We start from the raw sequence: 15,348 nt of genomic DNA, 5'->3' as shown, positions 1-15,348 counted from the left end.
GACCTATTATATGATGCTCCCATATTAGCTTGCTAGGTGACCAAATGATAGAAATATAGCGAGACCAAAAAACACATAAGCATTTATATATATGAATCAACCTTTAGCCTACCAACATCCACAGAAAATATTGACTAACTTAATAAGATATACATCTGAATTTATTCTAGAAAACAAGAGCAACAAAATTTATCTTTTCCCATGATCATGATTGGGAACTTGTAGAATCATCAACAGGATGGTGGTATCTGTTGAAAAACCACATAGAATCGGCTTTCACTGCAACTCCATCGTCGTTCCGGTGCCAACTGTAGAAGGCATGAGTTCGGTTCTTGATGTCAAAAATGGCATGACCAAAACTGGCCTCTCTATAAGCTGAGTAAGCTGGCTGTGGCTCCCTCATACTGCACCAGAAACAAAAAACATTAATAGATTAAAGTATGCAATGCTAACAAATAGGAAAGCATTGAACCCTAAAAGATCATGTCCTTACTTGGTTGCCAAGCCTTCAATATTTCCTCCATCTCCAATGGTAATGTACACCGGCGCAGATTGATCTTTCACCACCGGAGAGCACTTTCCATTTTCAATGTTATAGGCAATATTCGATACACGTTCCTGTGATAAACACAAATTGCTTATCAGAAAAAGGAAGATGAATACAGTTTTCTTGATATCAGCATTTCAGTCAAACACTTCTCCTCAAAAGGGTTTCATGTACTAATTTGTCAAACATTAAAGCGTTCCATAAAAGGGTTTGATCTGTTTCAAAAAGTTTATTCTGAGCACTTACAGATCGTTCGTAGGCATGGACATGACCAGCAAAGACTACGTCAACCTTGTGCTGCACGAACCATGACTCAAACATGACTCTCATGCTCTCTCCTTCCATGTAATGATAGTTGTAGCTGTTGTACCATGGGGAATGCAGTAAGACAATCAACCATGGTGTCTCACTCCTGTTAACTTTTGGTAGCTCCTGCTCAAGCCATTGGTACTGAGGAGTGTATTTACCTTGAGAACAAGGAAATGATATGTTAAATGAGACTTTTTGCAGCAGCCAATTTAACAAAGACATTAATGTACAGAAGATTTCACTAACAAGTTAGAATTGATTGGATGTTACATGGACAGAAGAAGTTTCAGCTCAGTTTTCAGGATAATTTGGAAGCAAAAAGTCTCCAATCATTTAAAACCAAGTCATTAGAAAATATGACAAGGATATTATTTCCATATGATGTGAAAGTAATTTATATGATGTAATCTGCAGAGATGAACAAAATTTTATTTACAGTATAACAATCTCTCACATGCCATGAAAGCAATAACTAAGTATTTCAACTTGAGGGGGGAAAGCAGAAACATGAGTTGATTTGACAAATGCAGAAAGTATCTAGTTATGTCATTGCCAAATTACTTCACTGACGGTGATTTTAACAAATTTGCAGATGCCAAGTTAACATATTAGACAGTCAGAAAAGAGCATGTTTTACATTCCTAGAATTTTCATATCGTATACTGCATATATGTGTAGTGTAGGTGCCTTGAGAGCCAGTCATGTAAATACAGTAGGGGAAAAAATGTACCATAAGCTGTATATGAAGACAAGACTATGATGTATGCTGAAGCTCTCTTGATTGAGTAAAAAAAGGGGGCAGGGCTCCCTGATGCTTTGTGTGGGACATTATACCGGTGAGTGTATGGCTTGAAAGGTTTGTATTCACCCTGCAACAAAAAGTACCAATCTTCTCTTAGAAAACACTTTTCCAATTACATTTTGGAACTAGAATTCACCTCTCTAGATATGGAAAATGAGAGCTTAAGATTAGCTAAGAAATGCTTACAATTTCTGGAGCATAATCAATCTCATGGTTCCCTGCAGTCCAAATCCAAGGTTGATAAGCAGCACTTCTCTCAATGAATCTTCCAAATGTATCCCACTTAACATTGTCATGATTGGGATGATTATCTGCATAAGAGAGGTCTCCAAGGTTCAAAACTGTTTGTCCCTTAAGTGGGTTTTCTTCATAGTGAGTAAGTGTCAAGTTTGAATCAAAGGTTTGGCCCAAATCCCCTGCAAATGAGAGCCGAATGGCAAGTCAAATTTACAAGTAATCAAATAGCCAAATTTGCCTTGTAAATTAATCAAAAGCATGAAATTACTTTTGGATCACAATGCTAAAAGTTACTGTTCTGTTTTGGTTATAAAAAAAAAAAATGCTTAAATACTTACCCATGAGACCAAATGTGTAAGGGACATCTGGCCCAACTTCAGGAGGAGTTACAAACCAGAACAGCCTCACAGTGTGCCCAATTCCAACCACATAGTAATATTTGGTATTGTACTGCCCAAAATAATATATTATTAGTTCATAATTTCAGTCAGCAAATTATTTATAGAAAAAAAAGAGGAAAACCAGAAAGGCAGATTGAAATTTACCTCTAAGTTTCTGATGGTACAGTGGTGAATGTAACCAGAAGTGTAATCATGGTATGTATATGTTTTAGCTTTGCCTTCAGCCATCCTTTTCTTTTGACCTTCACTCCAGAAAAGCACTTTGCTGGAGCCTTTTTCATCCACAGTGACCCATGACACAATCATGGCCTTTCCCTTGTGGTCTCCTTGTGTTATATGAACCTTAGATCAAGAACACGCACATATCATACAATTAAACAAAGTTAAGCTAACAAAATCATCAAGAAGAAAATCAAACGTGTGAAGCAAGCCATAAATCTTGAAAAACAAGACCACATAAAAAGATGAAGGTTCAAGTAAATAAAAGGTCTTGTGTGTTTCCACAGTAAAATGGGTTGCCCACAAAAAAGAGAAATATATCTCTCTATATGACAATTATTGATATCATGTCTCGTACTCGTATAGGAGGCGAGACTCGGTGATGTCATCAGATAATGTGGTACAAATAAGTCACATCATTAAGCTACAACTGACTAGAGAGAAGAGAGATGGGGGAGATATGTACTTGTTGAGGTGCATTATAGCCATGAGGGACTTGAAAGGCATCACTTTCATAAGGCATATCAACAGTCTTCTCAGCTTTCCTCACAAAAGGGCTTGTGAAACCTCCATTGCAAACCACAGCCAAGTTCAAAACCAAACCCAAAACTACAAAACTAGCTACACTTGAAGAAGTAGAAGCAGACGCTAAGCTCACCACACCCATCTTGGTCATAATATTACTCAAGGCACCCTCAAACCCTACACAAATTCCATTGCGCTCCGCAAAATCATGCTCCTTTTATAGACACATAAAAAATAATGTAATTTAATTTAATCAAAAAATAATAATAATTTAATTTAAATAGAGAAAATCTAAAGTTTAAGGGATTTGGATTTGCATGGTTTTCTATTTATTTTTAACATGTGTACTTATTCTTCTGGGAATTTTAGTTGAGTTATGCTTCTTTTGGGATCGGAAATAGTGATTGGTTACAGTTGGACTTCGGAGTTCTGTGTGAATGAAACGTATCTATTCTTGGATTGGAGCAATCAAAATATAAACAATAGCTGTTTTACAATAGGAGAGGTGTTTGGGTTGGGATTTGATTAAACAAAAAGAAAAAAGTTGTAATCCTCTTTCTAATCACTATACTTGGTTGTTGGAAGGAATCTTAACGCCCTAATCCTTTTCTGTTATGTAGAAAATAGTTGTAATTTGAAGGGAGATTCTTCAATAAGTACTTAAGTTAAGGATTGGTTACATGTTTCTAATCTCGGGCGTTGAATTGCATTCAAGAGATTACCAACACATTTAATGAATGCAATCCAACGCCCAAGATTAGAAGTATGTAACTAAGCCTTACAAATATATGCAAGGTGGTAATAGGTATTTGTCACTCTGGCGATATCACAAACCAATCAGATATTGTTATGTGAGAAAGTTAAAATGCATAACCACGTGTGATTGGATTTGGTAAGTTTTTATCCAATTCAAGATAGAATGAAAAGTAACAAAATCATTATGACTTATGATGACCACAAAAAGGGTTAAAACAAAGCAAAGATTCCAAAAAATCTAGTTTTCTTATAGAAGTTCACCCCCTATCTAGCAATTTGTTATTTTCTAGGATAGCAAATTAGTGTCATCAAATCATTATCTCAACAACCCAAACATCCCTTGAAGCCTTCCAAACTTAAAACCAAATCCTAAAATGTAGCAGAACAAACTGGCAATGTTTATTGTATGATAAATTGATAACTTCCACGCTAAAAACCTGTTAGTTTGCAAGCAATTGATACAGATTGTTTTGATACAGATTGTTTTGCCATTCTTGATAGCCCACCACAACTCAAACAAACACATCAGCCTAACTGTTTATGACCTCATCATTTAACAAGTCCAGTTAAAACATAGCATGACAAATGGAGAAAACCCAATCCAACTATCGTTCTAAATTATATTTTCATCAATCGCTCATGTACGCGTGTGTAGAATATTATGACCAAATTACAATTCTGGTTTCTGTAGCTTGGCCTAATTTTCTCTTTAGTATATAGAGTTTTAAAAAATTGCTATCGTACCCCTCTAAAGAGGTTTGGTTTGAAATTGAAGTTTCCACTTTAAGTTCCATGCAAGCACTAAATTAGAAACTAAACCAAATTATATGAGATAGCAACTTTCTAAACTATAAGAAATCAGGCCAAACTATGAGGATTGAAAAGAGGATAGAAAATGTAATTTTCAATCCTTATCAATCGTTGATATCTATAAATTTTATTGTAATTCTCATATACATTAATTTCATTGACCCTATAAGTGAATGAATCTCGAAATCAACCTCTTTCATCATCCATCACTCAGTTGATATCAAAAACAAACCTCTTCCATCACAAATTTCTCCGCAATATTTCATTCACCACCCTATTTCCCCTCCGTTTCTTATTATTTTCTCCAAGAAACAACAAAACAATCATCTTCAAGCCAGAAAACAAAAAACAAAAAAAAAACCCAAAAAAACAAAAACAAAACAATATCTAACCCAATTACAATTCAAAACCAAAAAGCAATGCAAGGTACTATCCAACTACCATTCAACTCCAATACTCCAACACCGCCACGTGTCCCGTCTCCATTCGCCCGCCCATTACCCACTCCCGTAAGCAAACACCCCAAAACTATCGCCTACACGACACCAGTAAAATATATCTCATCTCAGAAAATCTAAACCGTCCATCATACTCGATCATTGGTGGGACACTCTGTGAACCGTTCAGATATACGAAGTATTTAAACCCGACCGCAGAGGATTATACACCTCCAAGGTCCTCGTCGACTTTATAAAGCAAACCAAACTCTGCAGAACCAAAGCTACCAATCGGTCTCTGTAAACATGGATCGCTATCTCTCTCTTCTTCTCGCATTCTCTCTCTTGATCGTCTCGCGTGCGCAATCGGACGGGGCAGATCCGCTGATCAGGCAAGTGGTCGACGGCGGCGATGATCACCAGCACGACCATCGGCTCGGAGCCGAACACCACTTCTCGCTCTTCAAGCACCAATTCGGCAAGTCGTACGCGAGCCAGGAGGAGCACGACTACAGGTTCGAAGTGTTCAAGGCGAACCTGCGCCGAGCCGCGCGACACCAGATGCTCGATCCTTCGGCTCAACACGGCGTGACTCGGTTCTCCGATATGACCCCGGCCGAGTTCCGAAAGAGTCAACTCGGACTCAGAGGGCTGAGGCTCCCTTCCGATGCCACCAAGGCTCCGATTCTCCCGACCGAGAATCTGCCTGAGGATTTTGATTGGAGGGATCGTGGAGCTGTCACCGCCGTTAAAAATCAGGTCTTTTTTTGCTTTTATTGTAAAAAGTTATTTTTTTAATTTTAAATTTGTTTGTTTATTTATTGGGTTATTTGGGTTTTTGTGAAATTAGGGCTCGTGCGGGTCGTGCTGGAGTTTCAGTACTACAGGAGCTTTGGAAGGTGCCCATTTTCTGGCGACTGGAGAGCTTGTGAGCCTCAGTGAGCAGCAGCTTGTGGATTGTGATCACGAGGTTTGACTTTTTCTTTAAAAAATTTAAAAGAATTATTATTTGGTGCTTCTGTTTATGAAGAAAATTGGGATTTCTATTGGTTGATTTTTTTATTTTAATTGGCGTATACACGGTAATTAATAATTACGATTGTCCCGTTTTAGGGTATTTTTGTTGTCAGAATATTTCTTCCAATTGTCTTGTTCCAATTATCTCTGATTGTGGTCTCCATGTGAGACCCACGTGGAATCTGGATGACGATGAATAGTTAGCTTCTTCTTTCTGCTTGTCTTTGTCTCATGCTGACCCTGTCAGTACTGAAAGTCACAAACTGCAACTTTTTGATTGCATTTATACCGAAACCTGAGACGGTGTCTGTGTTTTCAATTTCATTTTTTGGGGTCAAAGTGTCTTTACATGTTCCTAAGTCTCAACACATGTCACAAAGAGAATGGAACAGGTTAGAAATTGTAGAGATGTAGTAATTGTTCACGGAGTTGGGTTTTCTAATTTGCAGGAAATATACCTGTATTTTGTAATTGTTGTGTCTGCTGTATGTTATATATGTTTTGGTTATTGCCTTATTGGTGTTCAGGGGTGACATGATAATACATTAACTGTGTGTTTTTTATTTTGGTTTTATTTAGTTAATGACAAATAAAATTGGTTTTTGTTTTAGCTATGATTACGAGATGTTGCAAGAAGTTATATTTGGATGTAGAAAGTTAAATGGTCATATATCTGCTTGCTGTGCTGAAGGATTTTTAATAGAATGTGTTCTTGCTGCTGAAATGTTTTTATTGCTATTGTTTATCTTGATAATGCAGAAGCAGTTCAGTCGATTGGTGCTTGTGTCTTTATCCTTAATAGAAATGCATAATGAATGGTGCTTGTGTTTTAACAGTAGCACCATTAACAGATTGCCATTGTTTTGTTTGACTGTTTCATTCATTCAGTGATGTCCTAGAAAAAGGTTAGGTCCTTAAATTTATATTTCTTATGCGTTCTTTCTGAAAAACTTGCAGTGTGATCCAGAGGAGGCAGGTTCATGCGACTCTGGATGCAATGGCGGGCTCATGAACAGTGCCTTTGAGTACACACTCAAAGCTGGTGGACTAATGAAGGAAGAAGAATATCCATACACTGGTACTGATCGCGGAAGCTGCAAATTTGACAAAAGCAAAATTGCAGCAAAGGTTGCCAATTTCAGTGTTGTCTCCCTTGATGAAGAACAAATTGCTGCAAACCTTGTGAAAAATGGCCCTCTTGCAGGTAACTTGCATTTAATTTTGTGATTTCTGTTCTTTGCCTTGTTCTATTGTAAAGATATTTTATTTTTTCTGCTCATCTTCTCTTTATGATTTAAGAGCATTATAGAATACTGATATGAGTTCCTGTAGTGGTGAATGCCTGTTATTAACTAGTACATTGTTCGAATGCAGTGGCTATCAACGCAGTGTTCATGCAAACATATGTTGGTGGAGTGTCATGCCCCTACATTTGCTCAAAGAGATTGGATCATGGGGTGCTGCTCGTGGGTTATGGTGCAGCTGGCTATTCTCCCATCAGAATGAAAGAGAAGCCATACTGGATCATAAAGAACTCATGGGGAGAGAACTGGGGAGAGAAGGGATTTTACAAAATCTGCAAGGGCCGTAATATCTGCGGTGTAGACTCCATGGTCTCAACTGTTGCTGCAGCATCTGTTGAGACCAACCCACAGTAGGCTTCAACCCCAACTTATAATTGCAGTTTCAGACCCAAAAAAAAAAAACTTATAATTGCAGTTGGAATATCTGTGTGTAATGTATATACAAGTTCGGAGACATTTATTTGGGCAACTCCAATTGTTGTTGACACTGTCAGCTGTCAGCCTCGCAAAACATAAAACTAAACATAGCACCACCCATGTACTTTATAATTCTTGGGGTTTGCCGGAACAGCTTAAATGTCCTTTTTTATGTGGTGTTAATGCAAGTTCTTCCAACTTTATATATGGGTTTATAACTATAGGGCCGCTAAATGAAAGAAGGGTCAATCCAACCCAGGTAGTTTTACTTTTCTTTATATTTTTTGAAAAAATATATATATAGAATAAAAATTGCAAATATGTGTACCTGAATGAATTATATGACCAATCAATTGGGATTTTCTTGTAAGATATTTAGTGTGTTATGCTTTTCAAATTGAATAATCGAATTGTAAAGCTGCTATTCCGAAAGGAAATGCTTTCCTCTCTTTTTTTTTTAGGGGGGTGGTGGTGTGGGGTGTGGGTGGTGGGAAATACCACCTTGAAAGCAAGATTGCTTCTAGTTTTGATTCTTTCTGGTACTGGGTCTTTTGCGTCATGCATTTTGGTACATTGGGCATGACTTGGCTACATGTTGATTTTGCCTGCACTTTCGTAACTGCTCAGTGTGCCACGCATATTTTGCTCCTAAAAAGGCAGTCACTGAATGAATGAAACATTGAAACACTAATGTTTATAAGTTGAGTTATAAATATTAAAAGGTTTCGTGCATTTACTCGCATTTAGTTTAATCTTAACAATCACAATAATCCAAAGATGTGTTAATGTTTTTCTGCTTGCCGTCTTCTTCTCCAATTGTTGCTGATTTCTTTGCTTTTTATTCCTCCGACTTACAGGAAAACATGTCTGTATGTCTCTAATGACAGGAAAAAAATAGTCAATTGATTAACCCATTGCACATCCCTCAAATTGTACTTTCCACCTTATGCGCAGAATTTTTTTTCTTTTTCTTTTTTCTATCGAGAGGGATAATAATATACTAAACTCACACACACTACACGGATGCTAGGATTTGAACCAAAAATCTTTTTTGAAGGAACAATTGCTCTAGATCTTTTCTGGAGGAGCAATTGTTCCAAACCTTTCCTTGGACTCGAACCTAAGCCCAAGATTTATTGCAAAAGAAATCTTACCACAAAAAGAAAGTTGAAAACTGAGCAAACTGAAAAATGAGATATAATAAAGCAAAGAGCTGATATACGAGTGGATGACACACATCAAAAAATAATGTAGAGGCTATTTGAATGTCAAATGAAGATTGTAGTATGTAAGATTGAGTTCGAATGAAGGAAAGGTTGGACTTTCCTTCTATTTGGAGAAGTTAAAAAAATCATAGAGGGGAAAGGTACATAAAAATCTACTATAATACTTTGTCCGTTCAGTACCAAAAAAAACATAAATAAGAAGCAGGGGATTTACAGTTGCCTTTATAAGGCCTGGTGCTTACTCTTTTGACTAATTAGAGCTGAAAGAACATGGTTTTTACATTTCACCAATCTCTCATGTTATATTTACAATCCACTAGTGCAAATGATCTGTGATGTCTGATCTCGTAAAAGAAGATAATGGAATGAAATTCATAGAGGTTGTTCATTCTTCTTCTTGTTAATTTTGTTGCACCGATTAATTTTTAATTTTATATATATATATTTCTTGAACCACAAAGTTCAAAGGTTATTGACCACAAGTTCCTTAAACCACAGAGTCTAGGAGAACGATACTGGTATATTCCATAGGCTTTGGCTCAATTATATATGGATTTGACATTTAACCCAAATGAAATTAAGAAGAGATATTCTATTTGATTAAAAAAAATAACGAAGATATATTTTAGATTATTTTCTTAAAGTGTTGCAGCACACATGGTAATAGAATACCATTGGAATTGAAATTTTAATTCAAATAAACACATCAACCATTTTGATAGTTTATATTTGATATCTCCATTGTATATATTCTTATAGAAATTTATTCTTATTTTTATTTTTTATATAAGCGATATTTTATTTTAATCTAGGGAAATTTGCATAAATACCACCTGTACTTTTAGGCATGTGCACAATTACCACCTAAACTTTTAATTTTTATTATTAACCACCTGAATTTTATAGAGTGTTGCAACGTACCACCTATGTCCAACTCTGTTAAACTTTCCATTAAGTTTAAGGACAATTCCGTCAATTCACTGTAACTAAAATACTTAACATTTTAAAACTAACAAATTTAAATAATAAAATAATAAACCTAACCTAATTATCGTTCCCCACCCCTTCCAACACCAATTCTTCCCCATTGCCTAGTTGCCTCCCCACCCTCTGCATACACCCTACTTCATATCCCTATCTCTCTCCACTGAATCTATAAAATATTTGGTGTGGGTTGTTGAAGAGTTGAAGGCCAACTCGAGGGTGCATTACTCAGACGGGTTAATCAGCCCCTTCTCTCATTAGTAATGGTAATGACTAGAGATGGGATTCCTTGCCCCTACTGATGAAGCTTTTTTTTTGGGGGTATTATGCTGTCGCTTTATGCTCGTGGTGGCTTGATTTACTGGGAGGCTTGCTTCTTGTACTTCTCTGTATGCTATTGCCCTTTCTTGTATGGTTTTTTCGTGTATTTCCGTTTTGACTTCTGAATGAAATTTCACCTTATGAATAATAAAAAAAAGAACATAATTGAATGCCAAATTAATTTAAAGGTTTGAAGATCCATGAAATCCATCTCCCCAAAAGCCTGGATATATGTAAGAGGGTGGGGGAGGGGTCTACTGGGAAAGGGGGAAAGTTGTTGAATGGATGGGAGAAACCGTGGGATAATTTAGGTTAGGTTTTTAATAAAGAACAAAAATTATTAATTTAAATTCTGTTAGTTTTAAAAATGTTAAGTTTTTTTTAGTTATAGTGAATTGATGGAATCGTTCTTGAAGTTAACGAAAAATTTAACAGAGTTAGACATAGGTGGTACATTGCAACACTCTCTAAAGTTCAGGTGGTTAATAATAAAAATTAAAAGTTCCGGTGATAATGGTGCACATGCCTAAAAGTTCAGGTGGAATTTATGCAAATTTCCCTTTAATCTAATATAAACTACGGAAAGGGGAGTTCCATTCAAGTGCAGAGTTGGGAGCACATTAGCTCTAACAAACTTAGCTAAGTCTATATCTGCTTATCAAAAGATTTATTTGTAAAGTGAGATTAATTTCCAAGACCCCATATAATCATTGAAAACATTTTTAAAAAAATTGCCAAAAGTTAGGAATTAGGGGCCTCGGCCCAATTTGCAAAAGGTAAGGCCTTGGCCATGATTTTAAACCCCCGATCTGATATTTAATTCAGTTTATTAATAAATAATATTTCTAGAAATAAGAGTTATTTTTTAAAAATTTCTTATCTATAAAAGAGTTGTTTATAATCTTACCTTACCTCTTATCCGTCAAACACCGGTCACTTCACTTTTTTGGAGGTTGGAGAGAAAATGATGGAATTCAAATATGAGTATTTTCCTGATCATTGCTTTGCTTGTGGGCGGCTTGGTCACTCTACTACTCAGGTGTGCCTTAAAAAATATGAAACCCACGATGGGCCTCTCACTCCGTGTTTGCGTGATCAATTGACATCTGTTTTTGCTAATTTGGAAGGTATTACTAATTATGGAGTAAACCCATTGGCTCTCTAGATCGTCGTTCCTCGACTTTTCCCCCTTCTTTAAAAGGCAATGGTACTTTTTCACTGGATGGTTCGGGTAATCAGGGTAGCCCTATTGATCATTCTTGGCGTTCTCACTCTCATAATAAGGATGAGTTTGCAGATTTTGCATCTCCTCCCACTTTATCATGTTGTCACCAGGGTTTGAGGCTACTGATTCTTTTCGCCAACAAACTGGCCTCATTGATGATGAAGTTTGCTCCCAAGTTCTCCCCATCCCTCTCCCCTAATCCCGCCTGGTCAGAACTTGGGTCCTCTTCTTATGGAGATTCCCTCTAGGGAGGTATCTTCCCAGGCACCCCCTACACTGTTGGAGAATTTGTCTACTTTACAGGTTGCAGGCGCTCTTTTTGGATTCGTTATATCTCCTGGCTATATAGGGCTATTTCTGGGGATTGTGTGAGCCTGATCTCTCTGACCGTTTTGCTCTCATGCCTATCATCCAACTCTCTGAGGGTTTACCGAAGAAGGGTTGTAGCATACCCAAAAAGGCGAGGATAGTTCACGGAGTGTATCTGGGTAAAACTAGTGTGAAGCGTAAGCAACCAGAAGAAGTGGTTATATGTGGTGATCTATTAGTGGCTGATGTGGATTATGTAAGCCCTAAACGCTTCTGTAGTGGCGCTCATATTGATAAGGCCAAGGAGACTGCTCTAGTGGAGTCTCCTAGGGGTCCCTTTGACAGGACCCGCCCGAAATTTCCCGAAACCCGAGACCAATCCTGTGGAAATTCCTGACATCACCCCGATGTTAGACCGACTTCTCAAACTATATCCTTTTTCCCAAAAAGGAATAAGGGCACGAAACTTTCTACCGAAATTTCGGCAAAATCTCCCTTGTAAATTGAACATTCCCCAAATTTAAACCTGCACAAAATTCACAATTTAATATCCCAACAGGCAGCACGCACAATATAACTTCATGCAATTCACATAAAAGGCATCCGGCCTTCAAATAACTCGAAACAGAACCGCCAGCAATGCTCTTGAATCAAATTAATGCATTAAACAATGCTTAACAAACTCAAACTTATTTATGAATGCCTACTGTAATCAACATAGAATAACTTTTTAATCAAGCCTCGTTTTCATTCGAATTTCAAGACCAACTACAAATTCAGCACCCCACTCACTAAAACAACATAAGTAAAGTTTAGCCCGCGGCTGCACCTAAGCACTACCCTAGGCTGCCTACGTACCCTTATTAAGGGATCAAGCCACACGTAGTTTTTCCCACTAAAATCCCGATTCCAAACACATACAATACCATTATTCATCTCTCTGGTAATCACAAAATCTCCCCATACGCCGGAACATCCAACGCCATGTATAGGGTCTGTCAACACGCCGGATTACTTACGCCACATGTAACCTAACCATCACATAATCTCCTCTATACGCCGGAACATCCAACGCTACGTATGGGGTCTGTCCTCAAGCCGAATAGCCTACGCCACGTGGGACCTAACAATCACAGGATCTCCCCATACGTCGGAACATCCAACGCCACATATGAGATCTGTCAACACGCTGGATAACTTACGCCACGTGGTTAGTGCTACGCATGGGGTCTATCAACACGCTGATAATCTACGCCACGTGTGACCTAACCATCACATAATCTCCCTCATACGCCGGAACATGTAACGCCACGTATGGGGTCTGTTCTCACGCCAGATAACCTACGCCACGTGGGACCTAACAATCACAAAGTCTCCCCATACGCCGGAACATCCAACGCCACGTATGGGGTCTGTCTCAACGCCGGAAAATCTTACGCCACGTGAGACCTCACAATCACATGGTGGTACTTACAGTGTAATCAATATCCGGGGAAGTACATAGGGTAGTTCGTATAGCACTTAAAACTGACATTCTAAACTCTTTTTATACCTTTAAAAACATATATAAATATATATTGATTTCTAATATTGTGTAAACCTCAACAACAATATAGCATCCGATAATCCCCCTCCGATTTAAAATAATAAATTAATATCCCAATCCCACATAATCAACTAACGATCAAGACATGTCACTACGGTCATTTTAATCCTCCTGGGCAGGTAAAACTACCTCGGGAGACTCACGGTCAACTAAGGGTCAAACTACCCCATACTTGGTCAAACGGGCCTACGAGGCCCATAACCGTCGTTTTACTATCCAAGAGTCCTTATAGATTCTACAAGGTTTAGGATAGACGTCCTACAAGTTTGGTCAGGATTGGACGGTTGGATCACTCACGATCGGACGGTTACTAGAAACCTAGCCCTACAGTTGGCATTTTCGGAGTATCCGAGACTCTGTTTTACGATTCGTCGAATTCTATACGATCCTAAGAATGTCTAGATTAACATATTATAAATTTTAAGACTATCCAACGGTCCAAACCTATCGAACCCGGATAACGCACAGTATGCGATATCCGTTCGAGACTCAAACGGTACCCTACGCGCTCAAGACAACAAGGGGATCGCATCGGGACACAATGCCCCTTTTCTACTGTGCCCACGCGTCGCCACACAAGCCGGCAGCGCTTGGGTGTCCAAAGCGATTAGGCATCACTGGAAATTCTCAAAATCACGGCTCAAGGTTCCTACCCCAAGTATAACACCCTGTTTGGAACCACTTTTGTTCTTGGACCTACCCCAAAAACTGGCTGGAAGTGGCCGAAATCGCGATTCCAAAATTGGCCGAATTTTAATTCGTAAATCGAACCATCAACACTCAAAATTAACGAAATCATACCCAACCAACAGTTAGATCATGAAAAATAAGTGAGAAAACATACCTTACTCATCAGAAACGGCGACCGAATGAGGGAGAACGAGCGGCTGGAATTTTCCTCCCGAAACTAGTCGGTTTTCTATAAAATCCGACGGTGTCACTGCCGGCTGGCGTCAGAGAACAGGTGGGGAAGGACGTCGGAGTTTGGCCAGTCATTTTGGGACCGGTCCCGGCCCAAATGGTGGCCGGACGTGGCGGTGGCAGCCGGCGGAACGCGCGGCTACTACAGTCGGGAGGGAGGGTTTCGCCACAGGGAAGAGAGAGAGAGAAATGAGGGCTTTTCTGACTTTTATCAAACCCTTTTCGCAATATTTAAGATTGTGCCACTGGTGATGTTTTGCTCGTAACTTCTTCGTCACAGCTCCCATTCAAGCCCACTACGTGTCTACGGACTCATCTCACTGTGCTTTACGCAACGGTATAGTCAAAATTTCCAATTTCCTTCTCGGTCAAAAAGTCAACTTTAAACCTAATAAAATATTCTAGGGGCCAAAACGGTCTTTTATTTGAATAAATTAATATTTACCAATTTATTTAGGACCGGATCGTTACACCCTCTTAGTGTGTAGCTGGAGTGTTCGTGGGCTTGCCATCTGACAAATGCTCTTTCTTTAGGTTAAGTGGGCAATGGGGTTTTGCTTGTGTGGTTGTTTTTTTCCAAGGAGTTTTCTTCAGCTTTAGCGCCTGCGTTGTTGCCCTTTTTCATTGTTATGGGTTTTGCAGTTTGTGTGCTGGTCAAAAGACTATGAGTTTTCTCATAAGAGGCTTCTTTTGACAGTTGGGATGTGATGCGGTTCTCTTATGTGGGTCTACTGTGTTGGTGTTTAGTTGGTTTTCTTTCTGTTCTTGTAATGGTCTTTTGATGTATGAGTCAGACTCTCCTGTTAGTCCTTGGCATGTGTGGTACTCTTTCCTATCCTGGGGTTTGTCCCATGTAGTTTTCCTATGAAGATTTTAATGAGGCTACTATTTTCATGCCAATCTTTGTATGCCATTTTAGCTTATGAATGAAATCTAGGGTCAAGCTGGCTCGACTTGACCCATTTTACAGGTCTA

At 38.5% G+C, this 15,348-nt stretch overlaps 2 protein-coding genes across 2 annotated transcripts; one reads left to right on the top strand and one right to left on the bottom strand.

Moving 5' to 3' along the window:
- Window positions 206–3,182, bottom strand: LOC18767312 (purple acid phosphatase 2). Its single transcript, XM_007199077.1, has 8 exons — window positions 2,982–3,182; window positions 2,441–2,638; window positions 2,234–2,345; window positions 1,845–2,074; window positions 1,587–1,725; window positions 794–1,014; window positions 494–618; window positions 206–404 (listed from the first exon to the last, which is right to left on the bottom strand). The coding sequence occupies exons 1-8, from the start codon at window positions 3,180–3,182 to the stop codon at window positions 206–208; spliced, it is 1,425 nt and encodes a 474-aa protein (XP_007199139.1).
- On the top strand, window positions 5,168–7,991 carry LOC18767142 (cysteine protease RD19A). Its single transcript, XM_007201248.2, has 4 exons — window positions 5,168–5,802; window positions 5,894–6,013; window positions 7,018–7,264; window positions 7,435–7,991. Exons 1-4 carry the CDS (start codon window positions 5,350–5,352, stop codon window positions 7,716–7,718), a joined length of 1,104 nt encoding a protein of 367 aa, XP_007201310.1. The 5' UTR covers window positions 5,168–5,349; the 3' UTR covers window positions 7,719–7,991.

Source organism: Prunus persica, chromosome G8, assembly GCF_000346465.2.
Source record: "Prunus persica cultivar Lovell chromosome G8, Prunus_persica_NCBIv2, whole genome shotgun sequence".
NCBI lineage: Eukaryota > Viridiplantae > Streptophyta > Magnoliopsida > Rosales > Rosaceae > Prunus > Prunus persica.
This window is presented reverse-complemented; position numbering and strand designations above follow the sequence as displayed.

Excerpts from the sequence above, each read along its gene's own strand:
- LOC18767142 (XM_007201248.2), top strand. The coding sequence starts at position 5,350 with ATGGATCGCTATCTCTCTCTTCTTCTCGCATTCTCTCTCTTGATCGTC. Across the intron at positions 5,803-5,893 it reads TCACCGCCGTTAAAAATCAG|GGCTCGTGCGGGTCGTGCTG; the intron begins GTCTTTTTTTGC and ends TTGTGAAATTAG. Across the intron at positions 7,265-7,434 it reads GAAAAATGGCCCTCTTGCAG|TGGCTATCAACGCAGTGTTC; the intron begins GTAACTTGCATT and ends GTTCGAATGCAG.
- LOC18767312 (XM_007199077.1), bottom strand. The coding sequence starts at position 3,182 with ATGGGTGTGGTGAGCTTAGCGTCTGCTTCTACTTCTTCAAGTGTAGCT. Across the intron at positions 1,015-1,586 it reads GTCTTCATATACAGCTTATG|GTAAATACACTCCTCAGTAC; the intron begins GTACATTTTTTC and ends CTTGTTCTCAAG. Across the intron at positions 619-793 it reads TCCATGCCTACGAACGATCT|GAACGTGTATCGAATATTGC; the intron begins GTAAGTGCTCAG and ends TGTTTATCACAG.